This window comes from Gymnoscopelus microlampas (genome assembly GCF_963454915.1).
Source record: "Gymnoscopelus microlampas genome assembly, chromosome: 9".
NCBI lineage: Eukaryota > Metazoa > Chordata > Actinopteri > Myctophiformes > Myctophidae > Gymnoscopelus > Gymnoscopelus microlampas.
Window position 1 is genome coordinate 24,634,632 of NC_139946.1, and position 15,380 is coordinate 24,650,011.

The following is a 15,380-nucleotide window of genomic DNA, read 5'->3' on the forward strand; positions in this document are numbered from 1 at the left end:
GTCTGAGATCCACATTGCAGCCATGCCGTTTCTATATGGATCCTGAGAGCCACATCATTAGATGTCTTGTTGTCAGTAACCCTTTTCACAGTATGCATCTGTTTTTCCCTTTGGTATATCATCGCTGTTGGGTGGAAACCTCATATGTCCCAAACTGTTTTTTACTATTTCTATTCAGAAATAGCGAAACCTTTTTTGATCATCTTGCTACTTTAGTGTGACACTGTAGTATGGTGGAGTAGGGAATTCCTTTACGAAAAAACATAAAAAGTTAAAATATGGAGATAAGAGGTTTCTGCCCGACACCAATGATATAGTACAGCTTATGATAATGAATGCATTGTGTATCTTGTATTGGTTGGTTCCCAGGTTTCTGTGTCTGTTTCTGCCAATGAGTCCATGCCAGGAGACCCAGTGAGCCTTCGTGTCCGAGCAGAGAAGGGTTCCTGTGTATGTGTGGCGACGGTGGATAAGAGTCTCTACCTCCTGAAACCTGACTTCCAGCTTAGTCCAGACAAGGTTGGTTCTTTTATTAACAAAACAGAAATCGCTGAATTCAGTTACTTTTAAGTGTAATAGTTCTTAAACCCGGCCATGAGCTCTGGAGATGTCCAGCAATTAGGCCTGTCACAATTATTACATCATCGTAAATCACAATTATTCTATATTAAAATTGCTGGGTGGGCAAGAGGGGTGGACGTCACAAACGTAACATGTGGACCTGGGAGGCGCACCGTTGCTCCGATCCACACCAAACTTGGCACCAACACTGGTCAGGGGTCTGCCATCAGAATAGCCACACCAGGGGCCCCCTCTGTGTTCCTATTGGCTGGGGTTTAAACAGCCATAACTTCAGTTCCCAGCATGCTACAGGCTCGAAACTTGGTGGGTGGTCTTACGGAACAGACTGTAATTGCTTAAGCCCTGTCCCCTCTGTGTTCCTATTGGCTGGGCTTTAAACAGCCATAACTCAGTTCCCAGCATGCTAAAGGCCCAAAACTTAATGGTGGGTGCTCTTTGACGGCTAATAGGGACGGGCTGTAATTTGCCGATGCCCCACCCCCGCTGTGTTCCTATTGGCTGGGATTTAAACAGCCATAACTCCAGTTCCCAGAATGCTACCGGCTCGAAACGTGGTGGTGGGTGGTCCTACATAATTCCAATTTCATAAGAAAAGACCACTTCTGTTTTTTCCTTCCTACTTCCGGTTTGTCGGATTGCCTTGAAGTTTTGAAGTTTTTTTATTGATAAGGTTCCAATGTTCAACAACAGACACACAATTAAATAGTTTATTATGTTTATTATTAATCTCAATTATTTGAGTGACAGCTAATCATCAAGTAAAATTTCATAATCGTGACAGCCCTACCAGCAATATGTACATATACTGTGTGTGTGTGTGTGTGTGTGTGTGTGTGTGTGTGTGTGTGTGTGTGTGTGTGTGGGGTAAGGATAGTAAAACCAGACAAACGTTACCTTATGGGGACATTTTCAGGTCCCCACGAGGGAGAGGGTAATTTTCATGGCTAAGAAAGATTTTGAAGGATATGAATACAAACATGTGTATGTGTGTGTGTATGTGTGTTTTCGTTATTGGACAGGTGTTCAAAGAGTTAGCAGACTTTGACGTGTCGGATGCATTTGGCGTTCCCAAAGACGACGGACACTTCTGGTGGCCTGGGCTGTCGTCCAGGCGACGGAGACGGTCCTCTGTGTTCCCATGGCACTGGGACATCACTAAAGACGCCCGCTTTGCATTCACGGTGAGAGAAAACACTCAGCCCCTGAAGGCCACTTCAGACAGCAATATCATCCTAACACATGTTCTGGTATTACTCTGCTTGTGAAGGCCAAATGTCCCTACAAGTATTGTAGAATTTGAGAAATGGACATTGTGAGAACAATTTTCCTGGTCCTTATGAGAGAAATGGTTGTTTGAATGTAAAAGAGAAAAAGGAAAAAAAATGTCTTTAGTGTTAGGCTTACAATTAGCAAATTATTCAGGTTGGGGTTAAGATTAGGAATAGACATTTAGAGGTTAGGTTAAAAGGTTAGGGTTGAGTTATTCCAGATTCATCCTTAATTGCGCACTGAAAATGTACGAAAAAAATAGGTAAAATGGCATTCATGAAATTGTCTAATTGTTGATGTCGTAGTAATACAAATATGTGTGTGTGTGTGTGTGTGTGTGTGCGTGTGCGTGTGTGCGTGTGCGTGCGTGCGTGCGTGCGTGTGTGTGCCATAGGAAACAGGACTGGTGGTGATGACAGACATGGTGAGTCTGAACCACCGGCAGAGTGGTGGGATGTACACTGACGAGGCCGTCCCTGCCTTCCAGCCACACACCTCCACCTTGGTGGCTGCCATGCACCCTCGTCCTGTGCCCAGGTACAGTGTGTTTTTACCCTCGTCCTGTGCCCAGGTACAGTGTGTTTTAACCCTCGTCCTGTGCCCAGGTACAGTGTGTCTTTACCCTCGTCCTGTGCCCAGGTACAGTGTGTTTTTACCCTCGTCCTGTGCCCAGGTACAGTGTGTTTTTACCCTCGTCCTGTGCCCAGGTACAGTGTGTTTTTACCCTCGTCCTGTGCCCAGGTACAGTGTGTTTTTACCCTCGTCCTGTGCCCAGGTACAGTGTGTTTTAACCCTCGTCCTGTGCCCAGGTACAGTGTGTCTTTACCCTCGTCCTGTAACCAGGTACAGTGTGTTTTTACCCTCGTCCTGTGCCCAGGTACAGTGTGTCTTTACCCTCGTCCTGTGCCCAGGTACAGTGTGTTTTTACCCGCAAAATACTGCGCAAAATCTCTGCGCGTCCGTCCTTGTGCCACCCGCATAACTTGAAGACTGTTTGACCGATCGACTTCAAACTTGGCATGCGTGTCGCTGGGGACCAGAGGGAGTGAAGTCAGGGTTGCCAGATCTGCTTATTATAATTTCCCTGCAAGATTTTATTTGAAAATAGCCGATCTGCAAGCTCGCAACGCGTCGCGTTGTGAGCTTGTAGATCTGCTATTTTCAATTAGCTGATGTATATGTTAAAGTGCACATGTGGCCCATAGTCGCTTCTTTTGGGCTGGTTTTCCTAGACCTGGTTGCTTGTTTCTCTCCCAGAATCTGGCAACACTGAGTGAAGCGGAAGTCGTTTGGAATGGCAGTTGTCCAAGAAATATTGATACATCTGCAAATCCTCATATATGGAGTACCCCGTCATCAATATTGCTTCATAGTACAGACATGACATCATAGACTGGTCTGGACTCCATATTTGGGCATGGCTGACATGGACTCCATATGGGCATAAAGGGATACAGACACTGCTCGACACAAAGTAGAGGATTCATTTATGAAAAAAACATAAAAAGTTGAAATATGTAGATGCAAGGTTTCTGCCTGACAGTGACGATATGTCCGGAATGTTGAGATTTCTGGAAAAAGTTGACTTAAAAAAAAGAAAAGAAGAAAGTTTTGCCAAGGGAAGTTAGGCGGAAAATTGCCAAGTGCCTAAAGTGTTGATTGGTTCTCCAAATGTTTTAACCCTGTTATTCAATGTCAAGTCAAACTTTTTGGACTTTGCATAAGTGTGTGTAATACTTTACACATAGTGAAAGTTTAACCCATTAAAACCCGGATCATTTGAGATTTTAGAGTTGGCTATGAAAAAATAGCAGATCTACAGGACTTAATTTGTTATGCTGGGGGCGTGTCGACAGCTGACCAGAACGTCCCTGGTTTGCTTCCAACCAGCGATCTGTGTTGCATGTCCTTCCCTCCTCCCTGCTCTGAGTGTCCTGTCTCTCTGCTACCCTAAATTAAAAAAACGAATCTAAATTATGCAGATTAAAAAGAAGTCGCAAATATAAATATGCACGATGAAATCACCCCGATCAATATTTGTTGTACGGAGGTTAAATAAGGTCTGTGAACCAAGAAGTGGAAAAAGGCAGAGGGAAAACAAGACAAAAAGAATTAGGGCTCTGGGGTTGCTAGCAGTTTAGGCCTTTGTTCCTTCATGCCACAAATAGCTTTCATTCTAGGGATGAACATTACACACATGGTGTGACTTAGAGGATGTCGGTGTGGATTACGGAATAATACATTTTCCAATTATGGCGTTCTCTTTATTGTGAGCCGAGCGGCTTGCAGCTGAAGGCCTTTTTATTGATGTCAGCTTGTGTTTCTTTGGTTGCAGGGCAGAGAAGCGCAGACGGACTTTCTTCCCTGAGACGTGGATATGGCACTGCGTCAACGTCAGGTATTTGAGTCTTCTTTGTGCGTGTGCGCACACACACACGCGTGTTTGCGTATTTGCGCCCATTATTTCTGAATGCGTGAGTGCAGCGTGCACGCCTCTACTTGCATTCCCATGCTTGTGTTTTGTGTCTGCTCCACGTATGTGTGTGCTTTCTTATGCCTTGTATGGGTGGACGTTATGTGAGCTACAGCAGCTTTCAGACACTTAAATGGAATTGGGTCCTGGTTTATCCAATTAAACCCTATATACTAGCTGACTGGGGTCCTTTTATCCCTCAATACCAAATCATGTCACGAGAATAGCAACTCTACAACGTCACTATGCGTTGCAACGTCACGCGTCGTCACCTTATAGATCTGCTATTGTCACCGAATGTTCACCCCAGAATAGGGACGCTAGGTTTTAAGTGGTTAAAGTAGAAAAGCTTTGATTAGAGAAACCAGGAGAAGAGAGGAGAGGAGAGGAAGTATCGTAATAGGCTCTATTCACAGCAGCCATATTATCACTTCCTTCCCAGGTGTTACCAATGATACTAATGAAGGTTCTGTTCCATTTAGTGTAGCACAGTGGTTTCCACGACACCCATAACTCTGAGAGTGTACAAATGGAACCAATTGGACCCTTACGGGCCCATTTGGTTCCATTTGTACACTCTCAGAGTTACACACCTGTGGGGCCATTTGGAAGGTTTCCAGTGAGCCAACATGCACAATATCAGCACCCTGACTCTGTTTGACCAGAATGGAACTGAGCCTTCATTAGTATCATTGGTAACACCTGTGAATGTCTTCATAATATGGCTGCTGTGAATAGAGCCTATAGCGAGAGCTGAAAAATACAAGAGGACAAGAGGAGAGCTGGAGGAGAAAGGGGAAGGAGGGGAGAGGAGAAAAGAGAGAAGAGGAGAGATTCAAAGCCGGACCGAGGTGTAAAAGACATGAGATGAAAGCAGGAGCGGTGGGAAGGAAAGTGTGGAGCAGGGCTTGGGAGGAGAGGTACTGCAGGAAGCACGGAGGTGTGAGTGAGCGTTATGTGTAAAGTGGCATATTCCGTTCCAGCGGCGTCCAGCATTTCCTCCCAGTGGGTGTGAATGTGCCTCATTTAAACTGGGCTATCTTGGAAGAGCCTCACTTTCTCAACAGCTCCTTCCATTCATTTTCAGCCAATATAAATGAACTGCCCATAGATTTCCATAATGCTTGATACCTTTGGACAACACTTTTGCTCTGCCTAATTTCCGATGCAGGCCAAAAGCTTTGATTTCACTTTTCATTGAGTGCGTTTTTTTTTGTAATTTTGATCAAAAAGGCAAGGGTGTGCATGCAATTTTTCACGTTTTATTATGCCCTGTGAAAGTCTGCCAAGACCAACATGAAATATGTGTTGCCAATGATGATCTCAGCCTCGCTTCATTCACGGAGACAGATCGGGTCAACACCTGCCTGTTCTTCGCACCTATCCATTATAAAGTGTTTATAATGGTTATATTGGCACAGGTGTTGGTGTTGACACAGGTGTTTCCTACATAAAAAACTCAACTGGACTGTTTTGTCAATCCGCTCTCTGTTGTCTATGGTCCGCTTCTTTCCCATTGCCAGTGCGGAATAGAAGCACAGAGTCTTGCGTCTCTTCCGTTCTCTGCTCTATCTCATCATAACGTAACCCATTCGATCCGGGAACGCATCCATATTTAAGTGAACATTTGTAAAATATTTTGTTCCAGGGACCTCCAGAAGCAAAGATTTGAGTTATAAATGTTCGCTTTAAAAAATATGTATTCAAAGATTTGCAAAAAAATTCCTAATTTAAAAAAAAGCTGCACTCAGTGACGCGCTATGAGCTGTATATCTGCTATTTTTGAATAGCTAAAGTATGAAATGATGGTTAAAGTGGTTAAAATCTAAAATGCCTGACAGATGCTTTCCCGGTTTTAATGGGTTAAACATTTATCTCCGGCAGCGCTGAAACAGGTGAAGCGGAGCTGCGACTGGATGTCCCAGACTCCATCACCACCTGGGTGACGGAGGCCATCGGTCTGTCGGAAGAGGCGGGGCTGGGCTTGGCCAAGAGAGTGGAGCTTCGCACCTTCAAGCCGTTCTTTGTTGACTTCACGTTGCCGTACAGCGTGATCAGAGGGGAGCAGACCAAGGTTCCTCTCACTGTCTACAACTACCTGCCAACCTGTGCTGAGGTGAGGAGGACGAGGAGGCCGAGAGACACAACGTGTACTAGATCAGTGGATCTCAACCTGTGGGCTGGGACCCCCAGGGAGGTCCCCACATGATTTTGGGGATGTCCCCAGATGACAGTGAAGTGACAATTTCAGAAAAAGACCATTACTGTATCAAAAGTAATCAACGAACTATACAAAAAAAAACTGGTCAAACATTGGCCAAATTGTCAAATAATATAGAAGAAAGAGGCAAAGATTTTGAAAGGCGATGTTGTGAGCTTGTAGATCTGCTATTTTAAGCCTCAAATCCTACATTCCAAGTGCTTGTCAGGGTGGGAGTCCCCAGTTCAAATATGTTTATTTTGGGGAGTCACGGCCTGAAAAGGTTGAGAACCACTGCACTAAATCATCAACAGGGGCAACTAGCTATCCTTAGATAGAACTCAGTGATGCGATATATTGTTCCAACTTCATACAAAGATAAAGAAAAACCTCATACGTTGTGATGGACTGTTCACAAGTCCTCAAACACAGTTCATGGAGACTGACACGGTACAGGTACTGTAATAAGTGCATCATACTTTTGCAATGTGAAACCATGAGGTCAGTCCAGAAAGCTTTGTTTCTCTTGCTTAGTTCAAGAAGAACCTTTAAGTTCTGCTCTGGCCGTAAGTGGGTCTATCCTACGCTTCACAGCCATGACATCATGGGGTTCACAGATGAGCCCTCGGCTGTTAACCCATTCAGACCAGGAAAGAATCTGTGATTTATTATAAGATTTATTTTGGCCATTGGAAAAATAGTGAAAATGTGTGCAAATATTTGAATATATGTATTTTTAAGGCAAACATTTGTAGCTCAAATATTTGGTTCTGGGGGATTCTACAAATGTATTTTAAATCCTACAGTTTTTTTGAAAAACATATGTTTCTATATCAGTGGTTCTCAAACCTTTTCATGTCAAGGACCCCCAAAATGATATGTAGTTGGCCGCGGACCCCCATCTCAAAATATGTTGGTCCAGGGACCCCCATGAAGCAAAGATTTGAGTTAAAAATGTTCGCTTTAAAAAAATATATATATATTCAAATATTTGCACAAATGTTCAAGATGTTTTTTAAATTGCAGATCTACAAGCTTGTATCTGTTATTTTTGTATAGCCAAATAAATCTTAACACAGCTGCGTTCCCGGTCTAAATGGATTAAATGGGCTGTGCGTGCGCTGCCGGTAATGTCATGTTAGGTGATTATGCGAGCCAGCGTAGCCCGCCCTTTGATGTCCACCCCGGCAACATGTGATTCCTATATTTTCCGCTAAGTTATTTACGACTTTTGGCGTGTGGATAAAGAACAGCGGAGAGATCCGACGGCGTTTACTGAGCCCCTCTGTGAAAACGGGATGATGAGCGGAACCTAATCCTTCAGGGAGCCTGAGAAACATGAGTCAGTCAGCATGGAAAATTCACAATGTGATTTAGAAATTACCCCCAAATGCTTATAAGAGCTTTGAGGAGGTCACGCTATATGAGGCAGAGGAGTTACAGTATGTATGACGTCATAAGGGCCTGTCAGAGAATATCCTTTCTGCTGGCTGTAATGTAGTTTCTCCCCTCTCTTGCCCACTTCTCTCCTCTCCTTTCCTCGTCTTTCTTATCTGTGCACGTCACCTGTTTTCTCCTTTGTTGTCTCTCCTCTCCTCTCCTCTCCCCTCCTCTCCTCTCCTCTCCTCTCCTCTCCTCTCCTCTCCTCTCCTCTCCTCTCCTCTCCTCTCCTCTCCTCTCCTCTCCTCTCCTAGGTTCATGTTAAAGTCACTGTACCCAAGGGGATCAAGTTTGTCGGCCACCCTGGAAAGCACCATCTAACCAGGAAGAAGTGTGTGGCTCCTGGAGAAGCCACGCCCACGTCCATAGTGCTGTCCTTCACAGAGCTGGGGGCCGCCAACATCACAGGTACCACCAGCAGGGCCAACCTACAGAGGCAATGAGAAAACGTTTTTTTTAGTGTTAGTTTTGGTCCAAAATTAAAGATCAAGATCAACCCACAACACTGCCAAGAAATCTGTACAAATAGTCATTATGGGAAATGATTATACTAATATAGGTGTTGTAGGCCCATGATTTTACTAAATGAATTTTATCACAGTGTCCAATCTATCTGTTAGCATATTGCCAGGCTTTTAGCCTACGTACGTCTTACCACTAAAGTTCTAAAGTGTGGATCATTGTCAGGATCAATGAAGGCTATTTTGGGCCATCAGAATAATGCAACATTATTTGAATTCTTGAGTGGCACGTCCCTTTCTAAAACAATGGAAGCCTTTCAGCAGGTGTGCCTTCCACTCAGTACAATGCCTTTCTGAAAAGGGCAAGCCTTTGGCTCAGGAGTGCTTCTCTGTCCAAGGAGCCGAGCTGTGTGTGATCTGGTCTCCCACCCTGAGTTACACACAGTCCCCTCCACAGTGCGTTTGAGAACAAAACAGGGCCAGCAGTGGGGGAGCATTCAGAGCCTTGCTGTGACACTCAGTGGCATGTTGATGAGTTTGCGGGTCACTGGCGGTCAATGGGCCCCCTGCGGTCCCTCTCCCTGTCCCCTGGCCCCTAGTCTTTCCCTCTCACTACACACACACAAAGAGACGCCGCTGGCACAGCGCCATGGTCTCCAAAGTGCAAGGGAACGTGGAGTCCTCTTAAGAACATGTTTGTGTTGTGTAATGTGTATGTTGCTGACAGATGTACAGAGCGCAGTGCCCGACATAATCATACCGTGTGGTTATGATTGTTTCAGCTTTGCATGCGGTCACAATGTTTTCTTGAATTACCTCCATTCTTTGTATAGCTGTAATGCATTATGTGCATAATGTCCCAAAATCTTTTGACGCAATAAATATAATATATATTTTTTTCTAACATTTGGCTAATGCTCTCATCTCTGTGCTTCTAGCTAGTGAGCTTACTGTGTGGTCAGCATTACAAGCACAATCTAGACAAAGGGTCAAAACTGCAATGCCCAACAAAAGAAGTAACAAACCATGTCCCTTGGCCGTTTATGTGCTTCAGAAAAGCAGTAGTGTTAGGTAAACATGGAAAAAAAGAAGAGAAAGAATGTCTGTTTTATCTTCGTTTGCTTCAACAGCCCGTGCCATTGCCTACAGTGAACCAAGCTGCTGTTCAGACGGGTTCCAGACTGGCAAAACAGGCAACGATTTGGATGACAGAAGGACCCCCACCGGTCTGGACTATGTCCGCAGGAGTGTCCTGGTGGAGGTGAGGAAAGGAGAGACATGCCAGGAAAGTGTGGAGGTCACAGAATGGAGAACACTCACTTATGTTTTTGTTAAGTATGTTCTATTGAAGGATTACAGGATGTAGGACATGGGAACGCAGTCTACGTAGTTATTTAAGAAAGAAAACAAAGCAAGAGAAAGCATCAGATAAAACACTCACTTAATAACACACTTATAACATAACAACTCTAATGGATTTTGGTTGATTTTAATCTCTCAATTTCTTTCTTTCTTATCGTCCCTCTTTGTTGCTGTCTGTTTTGGTCTCTATTTCTGTCTGTTTCTCTGTCTGTCTGTCTGTCTGTCTGTCTGTCTGTCTGTCTGTCTGTCTCTCTCACACACGCACTCACTCTGTCTCTGTCTCTGTCTCTCTCTTTCTCTATGGCTGCAGCCAGAAGGCCTACCCAGGGAATACACCTATAGTGTCTTCTTCTGTCCCAATGGTCAGTAGTGTGTCTTTTCATTCTTTATTATTATTATTATTATACAGCATTATTTTTTATTATTATTGGGTTATTTGGACACAACCTATAACACCAATTAAATCATAGCTTGCCTTGATTTCTTTCCTGCAAATTTAGGGTTGCTGAGCACACTCTTGAATATCGTTGTACTGCTATCGCCTTGGTCTCTTGTTGTGCAATGTATATTACAATTCAGATCCAGTGCTATTGCTAGCATTCTAGGCCTGACTATGCCAAATTAACGATTTAGTGGGTTCCGGGGTTGCCTCTTTTGCACAAAAGTTTGAGAACCACTTTATTTTTATACTTCCATTGTCAGAGCGGATCCACATCTCTACTCCCAACAAGTATGAATACCAGTATGTAAAGAAGCCTGGCAAGATGACCCACTTCCAGGTGGCAGTTAAGACCCACAACGATGCCCACTTCGCCCTTTCTGCAAGGTTAGTATAGTTTGAACATTTTCATCGTTTTTGCTTGTTTGTTTTTTTACATTTTGTTTTCAATTTTAGTTTACTTCTGATTCGTTTCTCAAGTTTGTTTGTTAGTTTAGATTCGTTTTTATTCTGTGAAAAGGCTTAGTTTTAGTTTAGATTTTATTAGTTTTAGTGTAATATGGGTGTAGAAAAGAGTCATCCTGTAGCCACTAGTCAGTAAACCTCGCCTATTCCCATGGATTGGATCCACCCGTCTCACCTGCCCTCCTAAACCCTATAATCTCACCTGCCCTCACTCAGTCACTCCTCATCAGTGGCCTGCTCTTTGTATGCTGAAACGACTACACATGAGAGTCCTCTGTCCTGGAGTCTCAGATAAGCCTATAGCCACTTTCGGGACACTGTATACCTTTTTTGTGTTTTGGGTGGCGGTATCCAGGGTCCCTTGAAAGTCAAGGCCTTCTCCCATTCACTCGCTGGTACCACTCTCTGGTCTTGGACAAATATAATGTCTCTACAGTTTTGCAGAGAGATTTCAAAGATACTCTGAACTGCATTAGAGTCCCGCGGAAACGTGGGTTGTTCGGCGCTAATCGGCGTTGCCATTAAACAATTTAAAATATGGATGGAAAAAAGGTATACAGGGTTCGAAAGGGGATCAGATAAGCCTTGGTTATGTGTGGATGAAAAAAACAAAAACAGTTGAAGCCTCATCATCTCCTTGCTCAATGCTCATGTGTGCACACAAGAACAATAAAGGGCTTAAACAGGACTCAGTCGTCCATACATTTTTACCGATGTGCTATGGTGATGTTCAATGTCCTGTGAACCAGTCTTACAACTGAACCTTACAATGGGGTAATCAGGGGCAAGGTCAGAAAAATAGCAAAAATAGCCGATCTACTAGATCACGACAGCTTGTAGATGTGCTATTTTTGCTATCTTTAAAGATCTTTGATAAAGACTAAAACTAAGAACCCTTTCTCTATGATTTTAGCTGGTTATAGTTTTGTAAACACATAATGCATTTTCAGTTGTCGTTTTTTGGAAAGCCTTGTTTTTAGTTTTTATTTCAGTTAAGTTTTCATGAATTAGAATAACCCTTGCCTCTCTGCCAGTCCCCATGACAGTGCTGAGCTGCTGGAGATCGTGCTGGGGGGCAGACAGAACACCCGCTCCTGGATCTCCGTGGGGAAGATGGGCGAGCCCCTAGTGACCACCCCGACGCCCGGCATCCTGTCCTGGGATGAGTTCCGCAGCTTCTGGATCAGCTGGAAAGGGGGCGTGGTGCAGGTAAAATCATCTGGGGCTGCAATGATGAAGTTCAACGAGGAGATTGTGTGCATATCGTATACACTGTATGTAGGACAGCTGCTGGATAAAGAGGCAGAAATCAAAGAGAGGTGAAATATATATCTGCACACTGAATTATATAGTTCCCAAACAAATTAACATTTCAACGTTGCCCTTGTATTACTTTGTTTGGGAGCTATAATTCAGTGTGTGGATATTATACCTCTCGCTGCAATTATAAAACAAGGTGGTTAAATAGGATAATGTCATGATCCGATGCTGTATAGACAACCTCAGTGGGTTGTATTGTGTGTACACTGTATAATCCTGAGTGTCAATGTAACTCAGAGAGTGCACAAAACGAACACTGTCGGGATCCACTTGGAGTCACCGTGGATAAGAGAAGTGCGGAGCCAGCGTTGAAATGAACGCACAGCATATAGATCGATGGAAGGGTCCGGCATTAGGGAGGGGGTTTGGATAGCGATGGTAGATGTTCATTCACTCTTTAGGAGAGGAAAGTGAGAGAGACTGGGCAGGCCACAGGGTCTGTGTGTTAAGAGGACTGGCGCCACTTTTACTGGCGTGCCTGCCTGTGAGGTCACGCTTAACGGGGCTGATGTCAGCGAGGACACTTACTGATCCGTGGCCTGGTGCTCGCATGGCGCTCGCTGGCTGGCACTCTGGCCCCAGCATTAGCCTCGCACCATTCACCAAAGGGACTAATTAAAAGCCCGCTCTTGAGCACCGTATATTACGGCCCAATAGGATTCATTTATTTTCTTAGGGACTTGATTGCGTTTTTTTTTCGGGGGCTGGACGGGGCCGGGAGGCTGGGCCGTGCATGGTCTTTGGTTTAATGTGATTACCAAATGAAACCCTAAATACACGAGAGGAAATGGGCTCTGAATGGGCCTGTGTACTGTGTGTGTGTGTGTGTGTGTGTGTGTGTGTGTGTGTGTGTGTGTGTGTGTGTGTGTGTGTGTGTGTGTGTGTGTGTGTGTGTGTGTGTGTGTGTGTGTGTGTGTGTGTGTGTGTGTGTGTGAGAATCAGAGTAGCATCGCCAACACTTGGCAGATGGACATTATTAGTGCCCAGTATGGGGCAATCCAAAAACGGCACCAGTTGCTCTTTAACCACTTGAACCCTAGCATCCCTATTCTGGGGGGACATTCGCCGAAAATAGCAGATCTACTAAGCTCACAACTGTCGCCATGCGTTGTTGTGAGATTATAGATCGGCTATTTTCGGCAAAGAGTTTTGGTGTAGAGGGAAACAAAGAGCAGACCAAGTATAGTGCTCAGCTGACCCTGGTCAACTAAGTATTCATTTACTACATATAGAGGATATAGAGGACATATATAGGAGAAGGTGCTAGCAAGCAGTCGTGGAAAAAGTACTAACATTTTTTACTTATGTAAAATTATCTATACTGCGATGTAAATATACTCTGTTACATGTAAAAGTCCGGAATTCAAAGTTTACTTGAGTAAAAGTACAAAAGTATTGGTATCAAAATGTGCTTAAAGTACCAAAAGTACTCATTATGCAGAATGTCCCTTTTCACAATTTTTCAAATGGATAAAAACCTTTTGAAAATAGCAGATCTACAAGCTCACAATGCGTTGCATCGCAACGAATTGTGAGTAGATCGGCTATTTTCAAATGGCCGAAATATATATAGGGCTGAAGTGGTTAATGTATATTTTGTAATAATAATCAAAATCTACAAAGTAACTAGTAACTAAAGTTAAAAGTATAACATTTGCTTCTGAGATGCAGTGGAGTAGAAGTAAAAGTACTGAAAATTGGAAAAACTCCGGTAAAGTAAAAAATACCTCAAAATTGTGCTTAACACATTGGGTGCCAGCATTTTATAATAACAGATTACGTTCGGTGCCGAAATCTCACCGTTGAGCTGCGCAGCGCTGTTTAAACTGTTGACTCCACGACGTGCATTCCATGTGAAAAAAAGCATGCCTCCAATTTGCCCGATGGTCCTGGCTAACGCCTGGAACGATAACATCTCTCACGCGAGTAACAATGGCGGAGCGATCGTGCATACAGAATGAGCCCTTTTCCCCAGCGTAAAAAGTTTCGGAGTTATAGGGGTTTTAGAGAAGGAGATAGAACGGAAGCGGATGGGGGCCATGTTTTTTGACACGTGATCCATCTGTCCTCTCCTTCTCAGAATCACCACGGGTGATTCCAGAGCTGCTCCAGCCCCTCCCGTGTGGAAAAAAAAAAAAAAAAAAAAAAAGACTGATAACTCGTAATTTTACGGTTTCGGCACCAAAGCGCTACTCTTTGAAAACACGTAATATTACGGTTTTGGCACCCGATGTGTTAAAGGTAGGGTAAGTGATTTGCAATTATTCAAATAATTGCAAAATGGGTCTATGTTCTGATAGTGCTCGTTACTATAGAGTGTCCTGTCCATATAAGGAGTCTCCATGTCTCTCCAGCTCTTTATAAAACAGAAAATGCATTTTCGTTTCAGTTTCAGTTTCATTTCCAATTTTATCCAATCAGGATAGAGAAATCAATCAGGATATAGATTAAACAAGTGAAATTGAAAGTGATGACACTAAGAAATGAGCAGGCAAAATTGGAACTGGAACACTATAAAAATGAAGCTTAAAAATGGGTACTTTCTCCTGATTGGCTGAGATTTTGACACCTACCAGTGTTTGTTACTGAACAAACACTCTATAGCAATGATTACTATCAGAATATAGTGCTTTAACCTTTTAACAAAATACTTTTTGTTTTAACCCAAAAATATCACTTACCCTACCTTTAAGTACAGTACTTGAGTAAATGTACTTAGTTACTTTACACCACTGCTTGCAATGGTAAAATAAAAAAGGCTTCAATCTCCGAGTTGCTCCAGTGTCCTCTCCTTCTTCGCTGCTGTTATGTCCCGTTCCTGTGACGAATTGCCGTTTTAATAAGCGTTTAACCTTCTGTGTGCCTTTTGCTATAGGTTGGCCATGGTGTGCAACCATCCAATGAGTCCCTGATCCTCCAGTGGGCGGGCCCTCTTCCTGGCCAGGTTGGACTCTTCTTTGTGATATTTGTTTTACTGATGACCTTCATTTACTCTCGAAGACCGTCAAATAAAGCAATCATTCTTTCGTTTGTCCAGGTGCGCCACATAGGCTTCTCAACGGGCTGGGGTTCCGTAGGGGAGTTTAAGATCTGGAGGAAGGAGGACTCCGATGAGAATCACAACGAGGCCTTCACCCTGGGGGTCCCTCACAATGTGGTGCCAGGATCAGAGAGGGCCACTGCATCCATGATCGGTACAATACTTTTTATGAATGAGTATACAGAAGAGTTCATAGTTATGCAGCCCTGTACATTACTTTTATAGAGTTGCATTGTAGGGTACTTCTTTTCTTTTTTTTTGTAAAAACTTTGTGTGTGTGTGTGTGTGTGTGTGTGTGTGTGTGCGTGCGCGTGTGTGTGTGATAACAT

The 15,380-nt window shown here is 43.7% G+C and overlaps 1 protein-coding gene across 1 annotated transcript in view; it reads left to right on the plus strand.

Moving 5' to 3' along the window:
* The window catches only part of cpamd8 (C3 and PZP like alpha-2-macroglobulin domain containing 8), an 82,469-nt gene that overhangs the window by 22,942 nt on the left and 44,147 nt on the right, over nucleotides 1–15,380 (plus strand). The window contains exons 16-27 of the mRNA XM_084066999.1: nucleotides 370–519; nucleotides 1,602–1,763; nucleotides 2,246–2,388; nucleotides 4,187–4,249; nucleotides 6,209–6,440; nucleotides 8,219–8,372; nucleotides 9,556–9,686; nucleotides 10,098–10,149; nucleotides 10,490–10,613; nucleotides 11,726–11,900; nucleotides 14,887–14,955; nucleotides 15,049–15,205. Of these exons, the coding sequence (XP_083923125.1) occupies nucleotides 370–519; nucleotides 1,602–1,763; nucleotides 2,246–2,388; nucleotides 4,187–4,249; nucleotides 6,209–6,440; nucleotides 8,219–8,372; nucleotides 9,556–9,686; nucleotides 10,098–10,149; nucleotides 10,490–10,613; nucleotides 11,726–11,900; nucleotides 14,887–14,955; nucleotides 15,049–15,205 (1,612 nt within the window). The remainder of the gene's footprint in view (nucleotides 1–369; nucleotides 520–1,601; nucleotides 1,764–2,245; nucleotides 2,389–4,186; nucleotides 4,250–6,208; nucleotides 6,441–8,218; nucleotides 8,373–9,555; nucleotides 9,687–10,097; nucleotides 10,150–10,489; nucleotides 10,614–11,725; nucleotides 11,901–14,886; nucleotides 14,956–15,048; nucleotides 15,206–15,380) is intronic.